The 25,147-nt window shown below is 44.3% G+C and overlaps 1 protein-coding gene across 1 annotated transcript in view; it reads left to right on the top strand.

Moving 5' to 3' along the window:
• glra1 (glycine receptor, alpha 1) overlaps positions 1–25,147 on the top strand; it is a 45,423-nt gene that overhangs the window by 14,826 nt on the left and 5,450 nt on the right. Inside the window, exons 3-8 of the mRNA XM_062524608.1 lie at positions 6,378–6,445; positions 9,042–9,265; positions 10,297–10,379; positions 10,941–11,078; positions 13,551–13,765; positions 19,864–20,010. Coding sequence (XP_062380592.1) covers positions 6,378–6,445; positions 9,042–9,265; positions 10,297–10,379; positions 10,941–11,078; positions 13,551–13,765; positions 19,864–20,010 — 875 coding nt within the window. The remainder of the gene's footprint in view (positions 1–6,377; positions 6,446–9,041; positions 9,266–10,296; positions 10,380–10,940; positions 11,079–13,550; positions 13,766–19,863; positions 20,011–25,147) is intronic.

The raw sequence follows: 25,147 nt of genomic DNA, 5'->3' as shown, positions 1-25,147 counted from the left end.
AGTGACGTTCCCACTGGTCACTCAAACAGGAAGACATAATAAATTTGCATACCATGATCTAATACATAACAAAGAGTTGTACAAAGACGCAAGAAAAAAACAAAAACAATTCTCAAGCCTCCCACACACACTCATCCAAATGCATGACTGTAGCATAATCTACTAGAGTAGAGTCCAGAAAGGAATCCGTGTGCTAAGTCCGTGTGCTTAACACTCCCTCGGTTAGTCCGTGTGGTCCGAGTGTCCACGTGTGAGTCATTTTGAGCGATGGGGCAGGGAGGCCCATTCCGCATACCCCCCGAGCAGTCCTTGCAGGAGCGGCCCCTGCTATAGATTGCGACGAGAGGGGTGTTATTTAGCTTTATTAAGGAGCGCTCAGCACCATCACGTATACAGCGCTCACCCCAAGACACGCTGGCTTTATGTTGACTAATGCAGGCCTCCGAGCTGTTTGTCACTGTTGCCGTGCTGCTGTTTCTAAATGAGCCTCCATGCTTTGGAGACCGCGGTGCCGAGTGCAGGTGCGACTGCTTGCCTCGTGTTGTGTTCTGAATTCCTTGTTTATCGCTCATCACCGGAGCATAAGCTGTTTTGCAGAGATGAAAGATTGTCGTTGTTTTTGAGGGTTGTGTCTAAGCCCGGTTCGGCTTCGAGATGAAAGATTGCTGCTGTTTGCTGCTGCTGCTACGTACTTGGTGATAGATTGACAACAGCATAGTACGTTTTGACGAATCATAATGTTTGAAGATTTTGGGAAGCTGTTACTACTCGGCTGGCTTTTATATTCAATAATGGGTTAAATTGAAACTTTCGGCCCATCACTGATTTTATGTATTTTGTGTTGTTCTTTTTTCCCTTTCGGTTGTTGCTGTGTTATTTCATTATTTTACTCTAAATTAGCTTTACAATTCATCTCACTAACTCGCTTAACTATTTTCTCATTAAGTATGTATTTGGTCCGAGCTTGGTGTGTGAGAGAAACGTACTGAGGCAAGCCACTGGACTAGTAGAGCAGCATCACTCAAACCGCAGGCTGCGAAATTGGCTATTGCCGGTTGACAGCACAGTCTCAGAGAGGCTAAACCGAACACAATGACCATGACTTTCACTCTGTGAAAATGAACAAAGTTCACTTCCACTGTCTCAAATCAGCCTCCACAAACCTACAGTGCTCACTGATTTCCGATGCATTTACAATACTGCAGATGAATAATGGTGCTTTTCGCATTACATCAGATCTTTGCTACTGGCTATAGCCTATACTGAGAGTGATGTAATAGTGAGAAGATCAAGATCAAGCCATGCCATTGGCGCACACCAATATGTTGAATAAAATCCGGCATTACCACCGAATAAAACACATACAGCACACATAATTGAGTGGAAAAATATTGTGCTGTTTGTGAGAACATCCATTACCATTAGCTCTGAAAAATGGACTGCGGCTAACCTTTTTTTTTACTTGACATGTTTTCAAAAGTCTGTTTGCCCTGAAGCAGAGAATTGAGAATGTCTGCAATTTGGAGAGGGAAATGTTGGCTCTGTTTTATTTGATGAGCCAGTCTTTTCCCATTTCACTGCAACAGCATGTAGGCTGTTTATTCAAATCTCAGTCTCCTTAAGCTACATCTCACACATAAGAGGAAAGTATGAAAGTAGATTTGTGTAATATGACATAGTGTGTGTTGATAAAAAAAGGACACCCTAACTGGTTTCGATCCCAATTCATAGCACCATGGTTTTGTCTGTCTCATTGCAAGATATTGGCTGCACAAACACTGGATTCGTAACAACAGACTTCATGTGTTCAGATATCACGTGGTAAGCTGAATACATTAAGTTTCTTCGTATACTGTACTATTATCTGAAGTGAAAGGGCAAATATAATTTTTGATCAAATTCAAGAATAGAATTCGCTTATGTCCTCTCAAGTCAGGCCACATGGGGCGGTTTAATGTAAATTTACTTCAATTGGTGAAAATGCTGTGAATCCAACTTTACTGATTAGAATGAAATCTGAATTTTAACCATATGTTTGCCCCCAACACACACACACACACACACACACACACACACACACACATACACTGTCCCAGTCCTCCCCAAAGTGGTTTCACTGAAGATACTCTAAAGTGCACTTCTTTCTTAGTATTCAGCCATATTTCAACATGGGGATGAACCCACTTCATTTTAGTTCAAACTGTCTACCCCAAGTAATCCAATATAATCAAGCCGTGGTCCCTGCACCCCCCTGTCTCAAGCCATGGCCCCCACTATTGATTTATGCCCCTCCGAAGTCGCTCTTCTCCAAGGCTGTCATGTTCGCCCATCAGTCAGCCTCTGCCTCAGGGGCAGGAAAGGATTTCAGTGATTTACTGGGACGTCATTACTTATAGGCAGGTGACACAGCAAACTCCGCGCCGCTCTCTCTCTCTCTCTCTCTCTCTCTCTCTCTCTCTCTCTCTCTCTCTCTCTCTCTCTCTCTCTCTCTCTCTCTCTCTCTCTCTCTCTCTCTCTCTCTCTCTCTCTCTCTCTCTCTCTCTCTCTCTCTCTCTCTCTCTCTCTCTCTCTCTCTCGCTCCCTACTCGCTCACTGGCTCTCAGTGAATGCGACGAGCTGTCAATACCCCGGGTACTCCTACCTGTGCATCCGTAATGAATTTTTAATACAAACGTACCCCTAATGGTGAGAAATGCCCTGGGCTAAATGTGAAGCATATGTGGATTAATAACCTTTCTCTGCTCTCTGTGCGCTATTTTCTTTTTTTTTTTTTGCCATAACCTGTCATATCTTGTGTCCCCCATAAAAACGGAATTGTGTGTTTACTGTATGTGTGTTTAATGAAAGATGGCTGCAATACATGTTGGGAGTATTTGTGCCCTAAACAAACTGATCAATCTGTTTTCGCTCTGTTCCTTACTGTCTTCTTCTTCTGTGTTTTTTTTTTTGCCCTGCCATTTCCTCCACTTTTTCCCTCCACTTCTGCAAACTCAATTTTACAGCTGCTTAACATAATTCCAGAGTATCGTGGATGTGAGGAGCGTATGAAAATGCCATCTCGTTGACATGATGGCAGGCTCTGCCTGCTGAGGCTATTGAAAAGATGCAGGCTGATTTATTTGTTTTGCCGAGCCGCAGCACTTAGCTACTGTGTCTGTGCCGGCTTCGTTCGGCCTCTATCTCGAGGGTTGAGATGAGATGGAACCCTTGCACCTGGTGTCAGCAGCACAACAATAACACTGCATTAAAAAATAAAAAGAAAAAGAAATAATAAATGAACAAACGTTCCACGCGGACTCAATTTTTCTGTGGTTTTCAGGACGTTCGGGCTCCAAATAGCTGTTTCAGAAAAGCCCTTCAACTTCGGTCCCTGTCTGTTACCCTGTAAATCCACTCACTGTACCATTTCTTGCAGGGAAGAGTCAATCTGGTGGATTTTGAGGGAAAGTAAAGGTGTTAACTTGCACATCTCATAATTTTCAAGGTGAAATTTTCTTCTTTTTTTTCTACTGCACATCCCAAAGCCCATGTAGAATATCTATTAGTTCAATAAAAGACTAAAACCGCCTTGGCAACACCTTATAGGTGCCGGATGGGCGACATAAATATTTAATGACTCAAAGCCATTGTGATTTTTTTCTCTCTTTTTTTTTTTTGCTGAGACTAGCTCGATTTCAAGCATGGCCAATATCATTACGTTTTTTTATTATTATTTTTATTTGGCCCCTACATTTTCGTCACCTTCCTCTATGTGCCAGACAGCTTGAGTGCCTGGTGTCTGTGCTTGTAAATCTTGCCTGGGTCTTGTTCTGCCCTGCTGCGGAAGACGACTTTAAATTTCCCTTTTAATTTTCTTTCCTCATCATTTTGGGGTTGTGGTACTGATTGATCACATAATGAATGGGTTGTAAAGAGACAAACAGTGCCGCTTGACTGGTTAATATCAATTTGATGGGGTGAATAAGGGAATGAGGGACTTGTATTTGAGGGTGACTTTCATGTTAAAAAAAAAAAATCTAGGTATTGAATCAGAAGGCAACCACACAGTCTTGTGTTGTGCATGCATTTCTGGGTGCCCTCTTGCATACATGTGCTACTGAAAATATCCATGTGTTTGTAATGATTTGCCTGGAGGGTATAATCATCTGTCATTCTTCAACCTCCATAGCATTGTCATGCCAAAGGCTAGCACATAAGACAATTATAGAGTTTCATAGCAAATATACCCACGTATATTAAGACTATCAAGGCTCCTCTTTACAGTTAGTTATTGTAGCTAATGTTGCTAGGAGAAATGCATTGTTATTATAGGGCCTGACTGTGTTACTGCTGCTGCTGTCATTGTGTTTGTTGTCCCCTCGCGACTGTGGTATTTGTGAGCTCCAGATCATTTGGCAGAAAGTGTGGCAAATCACTCTCTCCTATGAGTCACCCTGGGTCTGACAGTTAATGAGGTCTACAGCGCCCCTCCCCCCTCTCCCCAACCCACACACACACACACACACACACACATCTGCCTAATTCATAGAGGCCATCACACACATGCATACAGGCACGAACACGTACTGACACCGACACAGTCACACAGTATAAAAGCACAAAAACACAGGAGTGAGGACCACAGGAGAAGACGGAGACAGAGGGAAGAGAGGGAGTGGGGACAGAACTCAACAGAGGGATGATGAGAGGAAAGAGAGGTTCAACGAAGTGACAGAAGAGAAAGATGGAGACAGAAAAAACGACAGAGGGAGTGGGAAATGAGAGGAGTGGGAGACAGAGAGAAGAGAAGGAAAGAGTGAGTGAGAGTGAAAGAGAGTGCAAAGGAAGAGGGAGAGGACATTTAGCTAGCTCGCTGCGGTCCTGCGTCACACACACTGCAAAGAACGTCAAGAAAAGACAAATTATTGTACCCACTTAGTGTTTCGCCTCTGGAAGGAAAGCCAGGACATTATTGGGCTGAGAAAAGCCAGCCATCGAACTGCAAACTCATTCCACTGCAACGACCTGTAGATGTGCTTAAATCTTACATCTCGCCATATTCATTTAAAAATACCTCATCCACTATGCCTTCCTTTATTATTCACTATTACCCCATCTATTTTTTACACATTTTTACACACACACACACAATCGGCTGGTAGGATTCGTATCAAGGTTATGTGCAATTTATTTTGATGCAATGTGCCTTATTTCCTCAGTAATGACAAAACATTGAATTTCCAAGGCACCATTTTCGTCTGGGCTCATTTGAATGTTGTGTCATATGATGGTGCAGTCATGGGTAGCGTGCCCTAATTCACCAATTGAATTTCTCTCACCTTATTGCGTTTCATTGGCTCCTTTCCTCTGTGCTAGTTTAGCCGTTTTCTACCCTGACATCTGGCTTGAATGCCTGCATAGGTAGATTAATCAGGCAGACATATTGGATGTGCAGTATATTCACGTATGGATGTCAGACCACAGTTTATTACAGTTCAGGATGATACTCATTTATTTTGTTGTTGTTTTTGCGGTACTATTTTTTCTGCAGATACATTTGCTGGGTTATTTGGTGTTGGATCATAGAAATGTCATGGTTGTCATACATTTCATAAAATATTGTTGGGTGTATGTGTGTGTGTCATATTTGATAAAATACAGTTATGTATGTTTTTAATGCACGGAGCGTCTTTTTTCGTCTGAGTGTCTTATCCAAGGTTGCGGAGAGTGATACTCAGTATGCTGTGCGTTTTATGTCCTCCCGAGACCATAATGGCCTCGCAACCCACTCTGACTTCATTGAGAGTCAGCCCTTGTCGTGATGTAATGACATTTATGCCTGCACTCTTGGGCAATGTGGCTTTTGGAGAGAGTCACTCCAATATAGAATTATTTAATATAACCTTGACTCTCTGCTACCTGCTATCTGTAAACATTCTCTTTTGACCAGCGCCATCCCATAATTTAAGATAAAAAACACTTGCGTGCATGAGGAGGAGTGTGTGTGTGTGTGTGTGTGTGTGTGTGTGTGTGTGTGTGTGTGTGTGTGTGGTGTCTGTGTATATGTGTATGTGTCTATAAATATGTGTGTGTATGTCTGTGAATGTGTGTGTGTATGTCTGTGAATGTGCGTGTGTGTGTGTGAATGTGTGTGTGTTAAAAAGGAGATTTGTGCCAATAATCCACTCTGACTCATTCAGGCAGATAGTGCTGTGATTCACAAACTCTATGTGCTTGAGCAGAGGGCTCTCAGTAGCTCTTGGGATATTGGCAATCAGCAGGTAAGTGACTATTAAAGGCTGATCCTCTCCACTCGTGCTGGAGCCCCGATTTTACCGACAGGACTCGAACGGTCATTTTACACCTTCTCTTTTTTCTCTCTCCCCTTTCTCCCCCAGGTCCACCTGTCAACGTAACATGCAACATTTTTATTAACAGCTTTGGGTCCATTGCCGAGACCACAATGGTAAGTCCAATCAGTCATTTCTTTTTTTTTTTCTGTCAATTAAAATGAATTGTATCGCACCCCTCCATTTCTCTTCCACGAGTAAAATCTGCAATCAGTGATAGTGGATACAAAAGAGCGGGGGAAAGGAGAAATGTACACGTTTGAACATTATCATTAAATGTAATTCTTAACATTCAAATGTTAAGAATTACAGAAAAAAAAAATCTGTGCCAAAAAAAATGGAGCGATGGCTCAGACATGTATCATTAAATAGAATTCCTAACAAGGCTCCTCCAATCCCGTGCCCTGGAAGTGTGTCTCTTCTGCTCGCGTGCAGCCTGACACGGGCCTCTTGACGCAAACGCACAGTGGCATGGCAGGGCTCTGCCGCGCGGTCACACTGCTCGTGGTAGCGACGGAGCCAAAGCGCGGCCTCTTGCCTCTTTCCCAGCTTTCCCTCCCGACAAACAAGGTGTGGAGAGAATACAGAAACCTCAGCTCAAGCGCCTCTTCACACCTATTTTTTTTTTTACCCCCCTCTCCCCCTTTGCTTCTCCTCCCTTGCCCACAAAGTGTGGTCGGCGACTAACATTTAAGAGGCCCCAGATGCACTAAACACAGTAAATAAAAGGAGGGGGTAGTGATGTGTGTTGGGGTGGGGGGGTATGGGGGGGGGGGGTATAGGCCCCTGATCTCAGAGGCTGGCCTGCGCCAAGTCACTAGAGCAGTGGAGGGGTGGGTGGTGGTGGGGGGAATGCTGCAGACTGCAGAACCCTCTCATGCAGAACAAATGCTACATTTTCCAGGCTTTTTCTCCTCCACAAGCGGTGGAATTGATCCGAGTTGCTCATACTCTCGTTCACTTGGACGACAAGCAGAAAAAGACAGGGATGGAGTGAGGAGGAAGGCGGGTGGGGGTAGGAGGTGGGGGAAGGAGAGGAAGAGGGGAAGACAGAGAGTGCAGGAAAGACAGGGTGAAGAGAGAGAGAGAGAGAGAGAGAGAGAGAGCGAGCACGAGATAGGATGGCATCGATAAATCTTTAGCACATATAGGGCTGCGGAGAACAATGTCTCGTGTGGTAATGATCCCACGACTCCAGCCCCACCGTGTGTATCCGCGGGTCCCTTCGGCCCCTGTGCTGGCCTAATTGTTTACCCTTCTCAAAAGGTACGGGGCGCTGGGGGAGTTGGCTCGGCTATTTAATTAGCTCACCCCGGCTGTTTCATTTTCTTTTCCGACGGTTAGAGGAGTGGGCGCATAAATTCTGAGGGCTGTCATTTGCGAGCTGACTTGGTTATGCTGGAGTCATGCGAGTGAAGGAAACTTTTTTTTTTTCCTCCCCTTTCTGTCTTTTTTTTTTTTTTTTTTAATATGTCATAGTCAGGAAGGAGTTTGGCCTAAGGCTTGAATCACATTATGTGTGGGCAGTTGTCATAAATCAGTCCTGGATGCCTAGAGAAAGCGTACCCAGATAGAGGTGTTATTTCTATCCCAGTATTCACTCCCGCTGATGAACCTCTGGCCATTGCATGCTTGTTTTTTTGCCAGATCAGACGTTGGTTCAAAATAGCAGTGACTTTGCAAGGGGGAGATTTTTGTTTTCTTTTTTCTTCCTTAAGACGTCTTTTAGCTTGGTCCCCACTTTGACTCGAGAAGACATATGATGAATGAGCTAAGGCACTGCTCTGCCGTACAAGGCATAATCCCATGGCGTATTTTTTGCAGTGTTTGTGATTCAGCACTCCGTAACCCAGCACAGCAGATGCGTTTTCATAATAGGTGAGAAGTAACCTGAAAACATTTGTGCTCGTGGTATAACGGCCCCGTAATGTAGTTAATTCACGGTAGCTTGTTGTGGCGCAGGGGTCTTAATTAAAGCTATTCAATCATCAAAATCGATAGTTCTGTGCACACCAGATATCATTTACTCTGAATGGCAAACATAATGACCTGGCCCAAGCCATTGCGCTCTATCAAAACATTTTGAAATTCATTGGTTAAATGGGTCACCTTGCATTAGGATGATTGCTGGAAAACGTCCTTGAATGTTGTGGCTGATTGCCATTTTAAAGGTCACCCCACCATATTTTTTCGCCGTGCTGATAAGTCATCCCAAGGTACATTACTACCCAGACAATTTAACGATCTTCCTGGAATGAAACAACTGCATGCCTGCATCAAGAGGAATTGACAATTACGGCTGCGCGTTTAGCTGAAATGCCACAACGTTAAGGGTGGCTATTTTTGCAGAGACCCCATTTGCTGCAGTATGTGAGCAAATAGCAATTATCGAATGTAAAATGGGGGAAAAGGAGAGAGTGCCATTTACTCCTGTTCTTTGGCTGGTACGGTTTGTAGCCAGCAGAAACAAAACCTTCAAAAAGGATAAAAGAGTACTATATAGCATACTGCATAAGGATACATACTGTACTATATAGAATGCAATGTTAAAAAACAGAAAGAAGATGAAGTGACTTTTCTCCCCCAGGGGTGGACCCCACTTCTCACAATAATGTCTCTCAAAATTTTTCCACTGATTTCTGCACTGAGTCTACCTGGTGCCCAGTGGTCTAGTATGATCCTGACAGTTGTGCTTTTTCGTGTCAACTTCAGGACTACAGAGTGAACATTTTCCTGAGACAGCAATGGAATGACCCCCGCCTGGCCTACAGTGAATATCCCGATGACTCCCTCGACCTTGACCCCTCTATGTTGGACTCCATCTGGAAACCTGATCTGTTCTTTGCCAACGAGAAGGGAGCCAATTTCCACGAGGTCACGACCGACAACAAGCTGCTGAGGATCTCAAAAAATGGCAATGTGCTGTACAGTATAAGGTGATGGAACCTGTCCCTTAGACTCTGCTACTGTCATGCACCTGATCAATTAAGTGTCGCAATGTCAGCTACGAATCAACTAAAAACAACAGTACATTCCACCATTACTGCATTACTGCCCCCCCCCCTTTCCTTGAAACAAAAATGTTGTTTCTATTCCTACAAGGCCTTCAACTCATTTGTCAAACGAGCATTTATCATTTGGAAAAAAATAGCATTTGTTTGTCTTCCTGCTTCACATGGATGGCTTCCACGATCATGTGGCTTGATTGCTAACAGTTCATATTTGTATATGCGTTATATCGTTGATAGTTGGACATATTGTGGATATGTGTGCCCCTCAGCAGTTTAAAAACGACATAGCTTGCTATGGCCCTGTTATAACAACTGAATGTTGGCTCAAGTATACTGTCCTCCTCCACTGTCCCCTATAGGTTTGTTCCTGCTTCTCTTATATCTTTTCAGGGTAATATTACACCGTTTTGGGCCCTTCCCCTGTTAGATGGGATTGCAATAAATAGCTTTAGCGTTGGAAGAAAGCAGATTAAGAGCAGCACATTCTCTCCTTAACTTGACACCATCAAATAAACCCCTCAGATTGAACCGGTCTCTTGCTTGTGAGCTCAGACCGCTGTGGCTCTTGTGCACCGCCTGGTCGGAAAATTGCTGGTAAATAACGGTTACCGCTGCCACAGCGATGCTATCTCCGACCTCAGTAAGTGAAAAAGGCAGCTATGCTCTCCAGCTCTTTCTCTGGATGATGTGTGTGTCAGTTTACACAGCGGACAGGGCTTTATTGTTCGACACAATAAATATGGATCCGTATAGTGGACTAAGATGGGAGCAGAGCTCACAATTACCCTAAAAAAGAAATATTTATTTCATTTCTCCATGGCTTGCTATCTAACCTGTGAAAAAGCCAATCCATTTTTTAATATGAGAGCTCTAAACAGGCAGTAAAGGCAGTTTACAGGCTGCACTGTGGTGTGTGTGTGTGTGTATTGCTGATATCTGTTGCCTCCTGTCAACAGAATAACACTGATCCTGGCATGTCCGATGGACCTGAAGAATTTCCCCATGGACGTGCAGACTTGTATCATGCAGCTGGAAAGCTGTGAGTATCTCCCTCTCCCCCCGCGTGCAGTGCGCGAGGGGGAGAGCATTTATTTAGTGCAACAGGGATGGATGTCCCGCAGGCGTGTGGAGGAGAAATGAGCACTGCAATGATTTAAGGGGAAGACTCAGACGTAGACACAGCAGTCAATGAAGGTTGGGGTGGGCTCGCCTCATCCTGAACCTTCTGGCTGCTGTCTCTCCTGCATTTGTAGGGATTTTTTTTTTTACTTTATTTTATTTTATTTTATTTGTTGTTTTGTTGTTTTCCTCCTTTTTGTTTGTTTGTTTGTTTGTTCAAAAGGGAGTTATTCTCAGAAGTCCAGGATCTTTTGTAGTTAACGCTCTGCAATTCTGAGCAAAGCAAAGGGGGTTTGTTACGTATAGTATTTATATTCTCAGAGGCAAGGCATCAAGAAATATCACTCTGGTGTATAGCCAGGTAGCCATCCAGCTAGAATTTTTTTTTTTTTTTTCCTTTTTCAATCTGTGAAATTTATCCTTGCATTGTTGCATTAACCACGACTGTGCTCTCTGTGCATTTAAAAACTCTCTTCTCTAGTTGGATATACAATGAATGACCTCATATTTGAGTGGGACGAGAAAGGAGCCGTACAGGTGGCTGAGGGGCTGACATTACCTCAATTTATACTGAAAGAGGAGAAAGACTTGCGGTACTGCACCAAGCACTACAATACAGGTTTGCTCCTTCCCCGCCATACGTACGCTGGTTCTTTCTTTTTGGAGACTATTTTGCATGTGAGGCTCTCTCTATCTCTCTCTCTCTCTCTCTCTTTCTATTTTTGTCTTGCCGACCGAGTGCAGAGTAGCATACCCTCACACACACACACACATACACACACACACACGCACACACACACACTCACTCACGCTCACACCCACGCACGCACGCACACACGCAAAGGCAGAAGAAGCACGCAGTCTCTCGATTTCTGAGATGCACTGTTGCAAAAGCAAAAAAAAAAAAGCCCATGGATTGGATAAACACAGTGAGATGTAGACCATAATCATTCTCCACTCATTCTTCATGGTCTCCTCAGTGCAGCTGAAAAACCATCTGTCCAGTCAACTCAGCCCGTGTGTTACTACACAAGTAATAAATAGCAAAAGGGCTTGAAGGCTACTGAAGGCTATCTTAGTTGACCAAAATAGCACTAAATTAGACCAGATGGAAAACAATACCAGTGAAAGAGCAAAATGTATAGTCTTTTACGAAAAAAACATTAACGTAGGAGATACTAAATAAAGTCTTGTTCAAAACAGGAGCTCTTAAATGTTAGAAAAAGTATCACAATCCCAGTCACGATCAGCTGCATTAACCATTTAGATGCATAAGAGCCAGCATGGCTCTGAGAGAATACAATTTATTTCAGAAATGCTCTTGACAGTGTGCTGTCACATTGCGACTGTCTGAATCTATTTCAATTTCTTTTTTAGAAACCGTCTATTGAAATATAGGATCTGCTCTGCGCTTTCTCCATTCCAAAATAAATCCCGGCAATTTAGGCGAGTTTGACACATAGTTCTCAGAGAATAGTGTCCCGTCTGACACAAATGCGTATCGCACCACACCTTCGGGCATTCAACTCCCACCGTCGCATGGATTTAACTTTGCCATTAACGATGAAGATTAGCTTGTCGAGACTGGGAAAAAAAAACTCTCGCAGGCGTACGGATACACACGAAATAAAACACGTATACTCTCTCTCTCTCTCTCTCTCTCTCTCGAACGACACACACACACACCCACAGTTGCACGACACATCCGGATAAGGCACATAAAGGGCAGGTTCAAACCTGGCACGCACTGAGCCACGCAACAAGCTTGTGGTCAGAGTGCAGTGACTGCTGCAGTATGCTGTCTCTGCTCGTCATCAGTGTCATCATTCTTTTTTCCTTTTTTTTTTGTTGGTTCTCTTTTTTCGGGGAGAGGGGGGGGATGGCACAGACTCAGCGAAGGGGCCCCGAGCGGACCCCCCCTGGCCGTCCCCTCTCCTTCCCTCCCTTCCTTCCTTCCTTCCTTCCTTCCTGGAGATCATGTCTTCCTCAAAGGACTACCGCCGTTTCTTCACAACCAGCCCCCATTACCGCCCAGCCATACCGCACTGTGTGTGTACGTGCTCCGCCGTTCCCCAGCCAAGTAGTAAAAAAAAAAAAAAAAACAACAGGAGGGGGGGATTTCAAATGTCCTTCTCTTCTTCTATTTAATTTTTTTTATTGTTGTCCTCCTCCTCCTCCTTCTTCTTCCTCCTCCCGTCTTCTCCTCAGATGTATTAGAAGTCGTCTATTGTGATTTGCAGAGAACATTCCTCGGCATCGCTGCCTTGCACTTCAGCGTCCCCCCGATGTTTACTTTACTCTTCCTGTCTTCCAAACCTACCCCCTCTCTCTACCCCCCCCTACCCCACCCCCCCAAAAAAGTCCCAACCAAAACAACAAATACCCCCCACCAACTCCTCGCCTCCCCTTATCTTTTCACCAAACCTTCTTTTTATTGTCCCCAACCCCTGTTGCGATTCCCCGGCTCCTAGTTGTCATTTTAATTATTGTGCTGGTGCAATGCAGTGTCACCACGGTGTATTATCACTTGTTATTCAGATGGTTGTTTTCGATCAGCAAACACGATTATCTGGGGAAAATTGTTGCCTTTCTCTCTTGGCTCTCTGAGCTACAGAACCCCACAGAGGAGAATAACTGGGTGTCTTTTTTTTTCTTTTTTTTTTCTTTTTTTTACCTCAGCGAGAAAGTCTGATCCTGATTTTTATATAGATGAACAGCACCTGGACTGCCGTGGAGTGTGTTTCTCTGTATAAATCAATGGCAATAGAACATTCTCCTTCCTCCCAAATTACCCATTGTGTTTTTGTGTTCTCCTCTGTGTCCTTTTGTGTGGGTATGTACGTGTGTGTGTGTGTGTGTGTGATTGTATGTGTGCGTTAAATATGTTACTTCCCCTGACCCCACCTTCAAAAAACCCCCCCCAAAAAAACTAAACAAACCAAAAACCAATTCTGACCGCGATCATGAGTGGTTTCTGTATTGACAGCCCAACAAAACCGGCGGATACAGAAACCCCTTCACATTTGATCTCTCACACCCCCAGCCCGTCCCTGTTGATAGTGAAAGCATGCTTGTGTGTTCTGCACTATAGGAAAGTTCACCTGCATTGAGGCCCGATTCCATCTGGAGAGGCAGATGGGTTATTACCTCATTCAGATGTACATCCCCAGTCTTCTGATTGTCATTTTATCATGGGTGTCCTTCTGGATCAACATGGACGCCGCGCCCGCTCGAGTGGGCCTTGGCATCACCACGGTGCTGACCATGACCACGCAGAGTTCCGGTTCCCGCGCCTCCCTGCCCAAGGTGAGTCCGAAACGAACGCTGCCCCATTGGCTTGGGGGAGGTGGCATTGGCGTGGTGTGGTGAAAGGTGAAAGGTGAAGGTGAGGTGGTTGAAGGTAGCTGGTGAACTGGTGGAAGGATTTGATCGTGATGTCTGAGGTCAAACATCTAAATGTCGCCCACGATGTCTGGACAAGGGTTGGAAGTTGAGTTTCCGTCCAACATTCTGTTGTCCAACAATTTTAACCATTCAAACAGTCCAGAGTGGATTGCTCCAAATTCTTCTAAATTGTTTAAAACTGATTAACGAAGGAAATAGTGTAACTGAAGTTGATAGAATGGGTTTATTTGAATTTGCTGAGATTGTATTCATTGTTTTTCTTAACATCGTCCTGACAACCCACAGCTGTTCACAGCTTATTGCTTGTTATTGGGAGTTTCCATTCCTAATTTGCATATCAAAGCGGACGCAAACGTGGACAGACTATAATTTCATAAATGTTTGTGAATGAGAGAATTGATAGAGGAAAAGATTGAACTTTGTTATGTATGCACCTACCAGCAGTCGAGCATTGGTAGCATGATACTGCTTTAACATAGATCAGATTTCTGTGAACAATTTTAAGCATCTTGAAATTAAGTTGTATATCAACATGTATCCAGAAGGTGCCTCTTGAATACAGAATCCAAGGAGGGTAAAAAAAAAATAATCACAGATTACGCTCCGCATAGGTTGTTTTCGTCATGGGGGGCAACTCCTCAATAGCAATCTGCTGTTGGGAAGGGTTGCCAAAAGTGACACTTTACTGAGGACAAAAACTAATTGTCACCCCTAGAGTTTGCCAAGTAACTTTGGCAATGGCTGGATGGACTACGTACACTCTGTATGTGTGTGTGTGTGTGTGTGTGTGTGTGTTTATCTGACATAAACAGGGACACACACAGACAAATGAGCCGTGGATCTAACTGGGTGATGTGGTACTGGATCACTGGTGTTACGAGGCTGTTTGCTGGTATGGTCTCCGGAGATCTTGTTAAGATCAATAGCATCATTAACTCCGCTAAGCACAGGGACATGTCAGCCAAACACCTGGCTGCCACAACAGCAAACCTTTCAATGTGACAATGACCCCCCAACATATCAACACTAGCACTGGGATGAAAAAAAAAAAAAAAAAAACTGACACCTTAATAGGACAAGCATTCAGTGGATGTGAAGAGCATCCAGACGGTACAGAATAGGTCGCTACATTGACCTGGTGGTGGGCCTACCTGGTGCCTTGGATGTGGCAGCGGCCCGTTACCGAGCATCTGTTTGCTATTTCCACCTCTAACATTGGTACTGCATGCCCTTCCTGGCCAGAAGCAAAGGCAGTAGCCTGGGTGGAACAATGAATCATTATCCTGCCTATGGTCATCACTGACCTTATTAAATCTCATTGGGAAAGGGTATGATTCTGTGTGTGTTGGAGGACTTAACTGAGGACGTCAGAGGTTGTCGGTAATAAGGAATATTGAAACAATGACTTATAATTGATGATCAAATATTTATTGAATATATTTATTTAATATGTGTCATTTGTCTCACAGGTTGAATGTTTCACGGTGGTTTTCATGTAGCACTCTCAGTTTCTGAGAGATATTTACTAGATTGAAATGTAACATGTTATTAAGAGTGCTAGGGGATTGGTTGGATATCCCCAACCAGATGTATCAACATCCAATGTTGACATGTATTAGCATATGTTCCTGTTTAATGATTATTCTTTAAAGGTACACTATGCAAGATTTTCACCTCAAAGGGAAACTATGCAGGACTGGCGATTTCATAGCCGGTTTCGCTTTCGCTTTTAGTTTTCGCTCGTTTTATGCTTGCCTATTTCTCTGCAGAGCTTCCCCTACAGCTTTAGCGTGCCCGAGGGCTCCTGAAATTGCAAGCGTGGTTTTACCGCTACAGACCACTAGGGCGGCCGAAAAAAACATTGTTCGACCGGTAATGACTCATTTAATCATATATAACAGTATGGAACAAATTGATTAAATGAAAAACATTGCATAGTTTACCTTTAATATAATCTTGATGAAGCCAAGTTGATGGTAAATGAACTTGTGATATGCTAATCGTTCACCTAGCATAGCTATACAGCACAGATGTAGCGAGTTGCTAATGAGAAAACCAGCCATACGACTTCAAGAATGGGCGGCCCGACTAATCTCGCAAGAATTGTGAAATATTACCTTGTCAGTAGATATAGCTCTTCGGAGTTTTTGCCTGTTGTTAATCCTTCACCTCTGTAGACGTCACTTTTCAGGACCGATGAGGGAACTGAAAGTGGTCGAAGCAAATCGCGAAGTTCTCCGCACACTGTTGGAAATATAACAATTGATTATAAACCCTTGTTGAACCTAAGAAATCTGTTTCAAGTCAATGTAATATTACTATCTGTATACGATATCTGATATCTTATGAGAATGCCCCCACCATCATTTTATTTGAATCATTATCTAGGAATAATGTACCAGGTCACTTCCTCGGCTGGTTTAATCAGGCATTTCCTAAAAAGCACAACTAATGATCCTAGTCTGAAAGCTGGACACAGGCTACAGTGTTGTCTCGGAATGCCAATCTCATCAGCTTGACCTACTATAGCCTACGTAGACAATTCTGCTGTAGCTTACCACTTCCAGTTGATTAGCTTCTATGCCGGGGATAGCTAATCATAATCGTTAATATAAACTACCCAGTTCATGATTGGTTACATTGATGGTGAGTTGTTGTTGAGACTGAGACCGCTGTTGTAGTGAGACCACTAGAGTGAGTCAATCAAAACATGACAATGTATACGTTTGATTGCACTTTCTGTTCCTATTTAACTCCTCCTGTGGACATGTAACAGTAGAGCCCACAATAGGCCTACACTTAGTAGTTAAAGTCCACATTATGATGGAAAGGATTATTATCAGCCTGGGAATTAGGATCCTTACACCCCCACAAAAGCATTTCCACTGTGTGCAGGGGCGACAAGTCACGCAAAGTTTGCTATTTACAACGGCAGAGTAAAATATGAATATATCTCAAGTCTACAGGGAGCTCTAGGGTTAGTAGCCAAAAATACCTAAACCTGCATAGTGCACCTCTAATGTTCACATATTAGATATTGATTTTGACATTTGAATGGCAGAGCACACCATGAAACAAGCCATTGTTAATGCAGATTTTCACACATTTCATGAAGTGATAATGTTTATTTTACTTTTTTGTTTATTTCAAATAATTCAGTGAGAAACATATCAGATAATCTAAAGTATCTATTGTTTAACTGAAGCCATCATTATGTATACGCATGACTCTATCCACCAGAACTGACCCAAAGAGGAAAGAGAAATCTGGACAGTCATGCCTCGGCACCAGAATTCTAACCATTTCATATTAATTAGCTTCTATTTATGGCTTCCTCCATTGTTATTGGCTGGTGAGAGGATCTGCAGTCACCCATTAAAAAGATGCTAGCAGCACCAGTTGCTCTTAATCGAGCTAACAGACATGAAACAAATTACTCTTCTAGAAAAACACAGAACAATGGGCACCTCTGCCCCACCTTCCATCAATAAAGCCGCCGATCAATGCTCAAAGCTTATGCAATAACAATTGGACGGTTAACCTGCAGGAGGTTCTGTATTACTTCACAGTCAGTGGTCAGTTCAGAACACACAGGAGCGCAGTGAAGTGGACTGTGTTAGGGACATCACTGATGAATAAGAAAACCGGTCAGACTCTGATCCCATCAAAGTCTAACATGGATTGGCTCCCAGTTGAGGCAATAGCTAAATGTGATTAATTTTGCATGTCAGTTAATGCAAAATTGATTTGGTGCATATCGATTGTTACACAATGGCTCTCCTCTATGAATCATGACTGATTGCTTTTCAACTGTCTATTGATTGCTGATAAATCTTTCTTTTATGCTGTGTGCACAGGCTTTGAGGACAAATAGTTCCCTATTGTTACAGTTCAAGGAGCAGTTAAAGAAAAAAAAAAAGTATGACAAAAATCGTTTGTGGTGGGGACAAATGACAAATGTCTAATTCATGTGGCTCGGATGAGCACACGAGAGTGGAAACGAAAATAACTTTTCATTCCATCTTCAATCATTATAGGTCTCTGTTTGATGTGGATAACATGTCCTGGAGGTGAATACACAGTAGTACTTCTCACTCTGGACACGAAACATCTCTCTCTCTCTCTCTCTCTGTCTATCTCTCTCTCTCTCTAACAGAGGATTAAGTGGAGTGGCTGCGTGAGTGGCTGGAAATGTGTAATTACGTCCAGGGGAGACTCACTGCCTTGTTTTTTATTTATTATGGTTATTATTATTATTATTACTATTATTATTATTATTATTTATACATCTTTTGTTTGTTGACATTAGGTGATTCATGTGGTCTGAAAATGAAGCCACTGAACTGTGAGTCCTCTGCCGTTCGGCTGTCACAATAATGATTGCGCAACTCGGCTGAATGAAGGTGCTCTCTCTCACACACACACACTCACGCACACGAGCGGCTGACTGCACCAGGGTGTGTTTGTGTGTGTGTGTGTGTGTGTGTGTGTGTGTGTGTGTGTGTGTGTGATGTGGGGGACGTTCTGGTGTCAGGGCGGATGGTGATTCAGACCCTATGCTGACACTTCTGCATTCATTAGCAGCTCTCTGTCCGTGGCCACTGCAGACTGGGCATCACGCAAACAACATTTTAAATAATAATGTTTATATATATATATATATATATATATATGTGTGTATATATATATATATATTCCATGCCCTCTGTAATTCCAGGTCCGCTTAAGGATATACAGTACATGGTATAACTAATGCCTTTACATGCAATACTAAATCAATTTCATAGGTTATGTAATTTACAATGACTAACCGACTGTACAAGTTCACTGCCGGGATAGTCATGATCTATCTAATGCATTCACGTGATAGATAAGTTAAGTCATTTATTATACACTCAAAAAAATGATTGACCGATCAATGACGTTAATCAGTGATTTATAGGTTATAGGTATTTATAGATAATTTCACCAATTCGTCTGAAATTTGTATCTTTGTTGTGTAATAGGTAAGGATGATGTAAGGATTCATATGTCAAGCTGTCACATGTAACACTTCTCCGGGGACTTCCTGTGTGAGGCGTAGGTGGCGGAGCTGAGAAATGTGTCGGCTCCGAGTGCTTGACTTGCATCATCTCCACTTACTGTGCCTCCTGAACCGAACCATGCCTTCTGAAATGCCACTTCACCCGCGCTCAGGCCACTTTTTGGTCAGTGATTTGTAATTCAGCGTGAGCGTCCTCTCCAGTCTGACACATCAGCCGAGCTCAAAACAAATGCCATTTTTGTTGTGTTTGTCTCGTGAAGACCTTCTGAGTGTGTCGTCCTGTCCAGGCAACCATGTGCGGAAGGTCAATGAGATATCTGTGGGTTATTTAGCTCTTGTTTTACAGAAAAAAACACTGAGGGCCTTGCAGGAGGTACTCAGAGACAGTTGTACTTTAAATATTAAAATAGATGTGATTTATTCAGAAACCTTTTGATGTTCTGTACTGAGTTAAGTGCTGTAGTCTGGCTTCATACCTTGCCAGCTCTTTGGAGAAAACACCTCTGGGGCGTTATGGATCATGATGGATTCCGGTCTGCCACAATCCCATCTAGAAAACTTTTTTTTTGCTTTTCTTTTCTTTTTTCTTCTTTTCCTCCTCTCCTCCTCCTTCTTTTTCTTCTTCTTCTTCTTCTTCTTCTTCTTCGTCTTCCTCTTCTTCACTTCTTTTTTTTCTTCTGAGCTCTTCTCTGGACATGATTCATCAGTTTGAGCTGAGCTGAGTTGAGCAGGCACACGGGTGATTCAGCTGATGGAGCTGGCACGTTCGGCAGCCCGTGTCCGCCATCTTGTTTGTCTCTCTACCCCCTGCTGTGCCAACCCTGTTGATCTCCCCTCCATCCTTCCTACCTACCCATCAATCCATCAATCCCTCCATCTGCCCATCTTCACCTTTACCCCCCCGCCACAACTTCGCCCACTCTCCCTACAACACACCGCCCACCCCATCCCGCAGGTGTCCTATGTGAAGGCTATCGACATCTGGATGGCCGTATGTCTGCTGTTCGTGTTCTCGGCTCTGCTCGAGTACGCCGCCGTCAACTTCATCGCCCGACAGCACAAGGAGCTGCTCCGCTTCCAGAGAAGGAGAAGACACCTCAAGGTGAACCAGCGCCTCACACGCACGCAAGAGACAAACATACACACTCTCCCTCCCTCTTCCTCTCACGCTAACATACTGGCACGCACATACACAACCTCCATGCCTCAGTCAAACACCTCTCTCCCTAATCTCTCTCGCTTTATCTTTCTTTCTCTCTCTCTCTCTCTCTCTCTCCTTCCCCTGACATCATGTAAGCCCAGAGATACTCTTAAATATTCAACAAGGTTAAATATTCAGTGGAGTGAAAAACTCAGTGGGCTTTCATGTTCCTGTGTTTGCGTTTAGTGGTTGCTAAACACACAGGGAGTGAATATTTCAGCACTGGGGCCAGCTCGGGGGAAGGTCTCGTCTGAAGCCCTGTCGCTTAATCATGTCTATAGAGTGTCTGATGGTCGAGAGAGCTCTTCCATTTGTTTTTGTACCGTAATTTCCCGACTATTAGCCGCGGCTTATCGATTTTGCAAAATTTCTTTAGTTATGAGGTTAATACAGGGGGGCAGTTAATATGGTGTTAATATGGTTGTGTTTCTTTTAACTTGCATAAAACACTGTTCTGCGGCTTATATGCGGGAAATTACTGTACTGGTCTCTAAAGGTTTTTTTTTCAGGGGTTAGGGAATGCAGAGAGCCATCATCAGTTCTCACGGATTGTATTTGAACTTTGACCTTGACCCCGCTCCTCCACCCCCACCCCCCCCCCCTCCTCCTCCTCCTCCTCCCTACCTCAGTAACTCTCTGTTTACAGGCTTGCTGGGGCTGTAACATTGCCAAAGGGTCCCTAAGTGTCAAATCAATGACTGTTATAGGTCCAGCGAGTTTCAAATCAATTGTGAGTCATATCACCTAACGGGAAGGCAACAGCCACCCAGAAGGGATAGCAAGAGCTCATCCATAAGTGGCCCTGCCGTATCCACCTCTTTCCTTAACCCGGAAATATGTATCGTTGCGATGGTTACGATACTGTTTTCGACTTCCGTTCATTCTGTTAACATGTGCGTTCTCCATAGCAAACTAGGTTATGCCTCAACTTAGATTTCGTTCGAAATGTTGACAATTCTGCCCTCAGCATGTATATACTGCATCACATATAACCGATATAAAATAGAAAAGTTGACTTTTATATGCGTTATGATATGTTAAGCACCGTAAACCGTCACGTTAAAACAGATGCAATGCAGCTTCGCCGGAAATAGAAAACCGTCTCGGTGTCATGGCGACCCCCATTGTTGGCTGCGGAATATCGTGGATAGCATTGACTGAGAACAACAAGCAAAGAATTGGAGCACTAGAATGAATGGAGATGCTAGCTATGAAGCATGTTAGCATGTCTGCAACAGAAACCGACAGGGTAGAGCTGCTCGGCACTGCTGGTAAACACATTAGAGGTCCTAGTTTAAATAATGTGCAAAGGTGGAAGAGGGCAAAATGGGGACACCAGCAAAGTGTCTCGTGCATGGAATGAAACTATCGTGCACTGTGTGGGAATGCAGCTCTTACACACCCATGTTTGCACTCAGGATCTTGCTCAAACTACCAGTATTAAATTATTAAATTAGCAATTATAGCCAAGTTATTCAATTAGCTTCAGTTCATTTTTTGCCCAGACTTTGGACTTTGTCCATCATTTAAGTTCAAATTGGCCTTCAAGTAAACTCCCTGTGAGACATGCTGGGATGCAGACTACATTTCAGTGGAGGAGTATGTACATTTGAAGAGTAAAAAGAGAAAAAAACAAAACAAACAAAAAAAAACCCTCTAAATCTGAAATCCGATTATCCTCTCCGCCTCCCCCATCTACCCCTGAGTGGCAGGTGCAATAGGTGTGGTTGATGTGGCAAGGTTAGTCCCTAGTACTTTCGGTCGCCAGGTAAGTCCTGCCTATGTGCCTATGGCCACACATACACAAGCTCCAGTAGCCATGCTTACTGCCATGTGGTTTTAGAAGCCGGGAAAAGTGGAGCCTCAAATCCCTCTGTGTTTGTAGGCCGTGACCTGATCTCCCCTCCAGCGTTTCAGAGATTCCAAATGATGTCGTATGAATGAGATATGATTAAATATTAGTCTGCATTTTTTTTCTCTCTTTTGTGCAGAAATGCAGACTAATCCTTTTTTGTCAGCGAGAGAGAGAGAAAGAGAGAGAGAGAGAGAGAGAGAAAGGGAGATGGGGGAATAACAACAATCTCCTTAGGGAACAAATGTGCAAGAGAGAGAGAGCGAGAGAGAGAGAGTCATGCAGCGTTGGCATTCCTGTCATGTTCAGTTCTTGCCTTTGGTTTTGTGTGTGTTTGTGTGTATTTGTTCGTGCATCTGTGTGTGGTGTGTGTCAGTGTGTGTGTGTGCATATGAGGAGAAGTGTGTGTGTGTGTGTGTGTGTGTGTGTGTGTGTGTGTGTATTTGTGAGTGTGTGTGTGTGTGTGTGTGTGTGTGTGTGTGTGTGTGTGTGTGTGTGTGTGTGTGTATGTGTGTGTGTGTGCATGCAAGGGGAAGTATGTATGTGTGTGTACATATTTCTGTGTGTGTGTGTGTGTGTGTGTGTGTGTGTGTGTGTGTGTGTGTGTGTGTGTGTGTGTGTGTGTGTGTGTGTGTGTGTGTGTGTGTGTGTGTGTGTGTTCTCTTTTTGACTTACTGACCACTCATGCTGAAATCTCAACACGCTGCCAGGCTTCTTTTTCAGTTATCACCTTCATCCTACAAAACACACACACACACACACACACACACACACACTCATGAAGAGAGCCATTGATGGGAAATATTCCTGGTTATCTGTAACAAACGACACATAGCTTAACCCCAGTAGTGTTGTACCAACTACTGGATTTCCTCGCCCCGTGCTCACAGTCGCAGTGCTACACAGCTCAGTAATGAGCCTCACAGGCCCCGGTGATTCACAGCAGTGGTACAGTCCTCCATTATGGCTCTCCCGGGCTATCAGTCAGTGGTACGGTCCTCCATTACGGCTCTGAGGGGCTATCATTCAGCCCAAATGCTGCAGCAGAGAGCTGTCACGTCCCTGCACCACACAATAAAACAAACCCCCAGCACTAGCACGGGCGCTGCTGCTGCCGTGGCCATCGACCGACCGACCGCCCCCCCCCCCTGACCACCCGTCTGCATCAGCGCTGGCCCCCCCTCAGAGGGCTTCAGCTCCTGGGCAAGCAGACAAAGGATTCCCCCTACTGGCGCTAGTGGGAACACGGAGGGCAAGGCAGAGGGGACGGCCGGGGAGCGACTGCAAAGGGAACGAGAGAGAGAGAGAGAGGGATAGAGAGAGAGAGAGAGATAATTAGACAGGAGGAGAGAAAGAGAGAAAGGCTGCAAGGGAAAGAGGAGAGGTAGATGGCAAGAGAAAGAGAGAGAGAGAGGAAGACTGAGATAGGAAAAGGAGGAGAGAGAGGTAGTGAGGAGATATCACTACCGAGGGAGGGAGATTTATTGAAAGGGGTAGTGACAGAAGAGTGGGTAGAGAGAGAGAGAGAGAGAGAAAGAGAGAGAGAGAGGTGAAGAGAAAGTGGTGACATGAAAAAAGAGAAGAAAGCCCGTAAGGAACAAAGCTCCGCAGCACTATCTTTAGCCAAACAGTCTGGAATCAGTCAAGATGGTAACATTCATGATAATGTAACAGAATCTTACATTTCTGCGCTGGCTAATTACTGTAATGTGAGTTTGGGCAAAGTACTGTATGTGGAGTAATGTTGCAGATGACACTGATGATACGCCCAAATGTGAACTACAGCACAGCCAAAAAGGACCTCAAAAGACCCCCACAAACAATGTGCTGAATAATAAACCCTTACATCTGACAAAAATGACAATCTAACATGACAATGTAGGCCTAAGTGACAGAAAAAATAGAATCAAACCAACGATTTCCCCCTTACTCCCTCTCTCTCACTCTATCATTCCCTCTTCCTGACTCCCTCTCTCTCTCTCCCTCTCCATTTCCCTTTCCCTCTCTCTAGCTAATGTCTGCTAATGTTAATGTCCTGGGCTTTAATTGCCTCTGTACTTGGGGGTCACGGTGACTGCTGGAAGGGGAAGGCTTGTTTTAGACACACCGTGGGACTCCGGCTACAGCAGCTGTGCTGTGCCGTGCTGCTATGGCCGTAGCGTAGCTATACCGCTGCTGCTGCTGTTATCCCGCGCCAGGCTCCGATGATAACCCAGGAGGAGGCTTGTAGGGGACGAGGCGGACGAGAGGGGGCCTCTCCAGCACCGTCACATCTCTCCCCGCGCCCGGCCACCACAGCCATCCGCCATCTCGCAGTCCCTGACAAGAGCTTATTAGGGAGCCCCTGATTGATCCGCCGTAATCAGTTCATGACGGATGATCAGTGCTTAAGGAGAGCCAGTCACCAGGGACTGTGTCGTCGCTTCCCTTGTCCGTCTCCCTGACTTTCTCTCTCTCTCTCTCTCTCTCTCTCTCTCTCTCTCTCTCTTCTCTCTCTCTCTCTCTCTCTCTCTCTCTCTCTCTCTCTTCTCTCTCTCTCTCTCTCTCTCTCTCTCTCTCTCTCTCTCTCTCTCTCTCTCTCTCTCTCTCTCTCTCTCTCTCTCCCTCTATCTCTCTCTCTGTCCCATCTCCTCTCTCCTCCAGCTACCCTCCAGCTGCAGAAGTGGACTGGCTCTGTGTAAGCAGAGCAGATAAGCGTTGAGGATTATCAATGTAAATAAGCTCGGAGAGCGATAACTAAGTCACACCGTGGGCTCTTGTGCGCGGGCGAGACGGGGGGGATTGAGCGGCGTAATGTTTTAAAAAAGCGAGCGACGCGGGGCACGGGGATATACGGGGAAGCTTTTTGTCAGTGTTGTATTCCTGCCTTTGTTTGTCAGGTCACCTCGTTCGCTTTCACCGATCGCAGATGCAGATATGTGTACGTGCTCGTGTGGACTTGGCAGAGCATGACTCTGTGTGTGTGAGTGTGTGTGTGTGTGTGGGGGGGGGGGGCTAGTGTGTAGATTTCTGTGTGACTGTCAGATTTCATTATGACTACATGGTTGCACATGAGGCGGTAGTGTTTGCTTTTTAATCCATGTTCTTTTTTTGAGCGCGGAGATTTTAATAGACCGTGTTGTACATTACCAAATATACTTTGATATCATTTTTTTTTCCTTCCCTTCTTCCCTCCTTTTATCACCA

The sequence above is a fragment of the Sardina pilchardus genome, chromosome 21 (genome assembly GCF_963854185.1).
Source record: "Sardina pilchardus chromosome 21, fSarPil1.1, whole genome shotgun sequence".
NCBI lineage: Eukaryota > Metazoa > Chordata > Actinopteri > Clupeiformes > Clupeidae > Sardina > Sardina pilchardus.
This window is presented reverse-complemented; position numbering and strand designations above follow the sequence as displayed.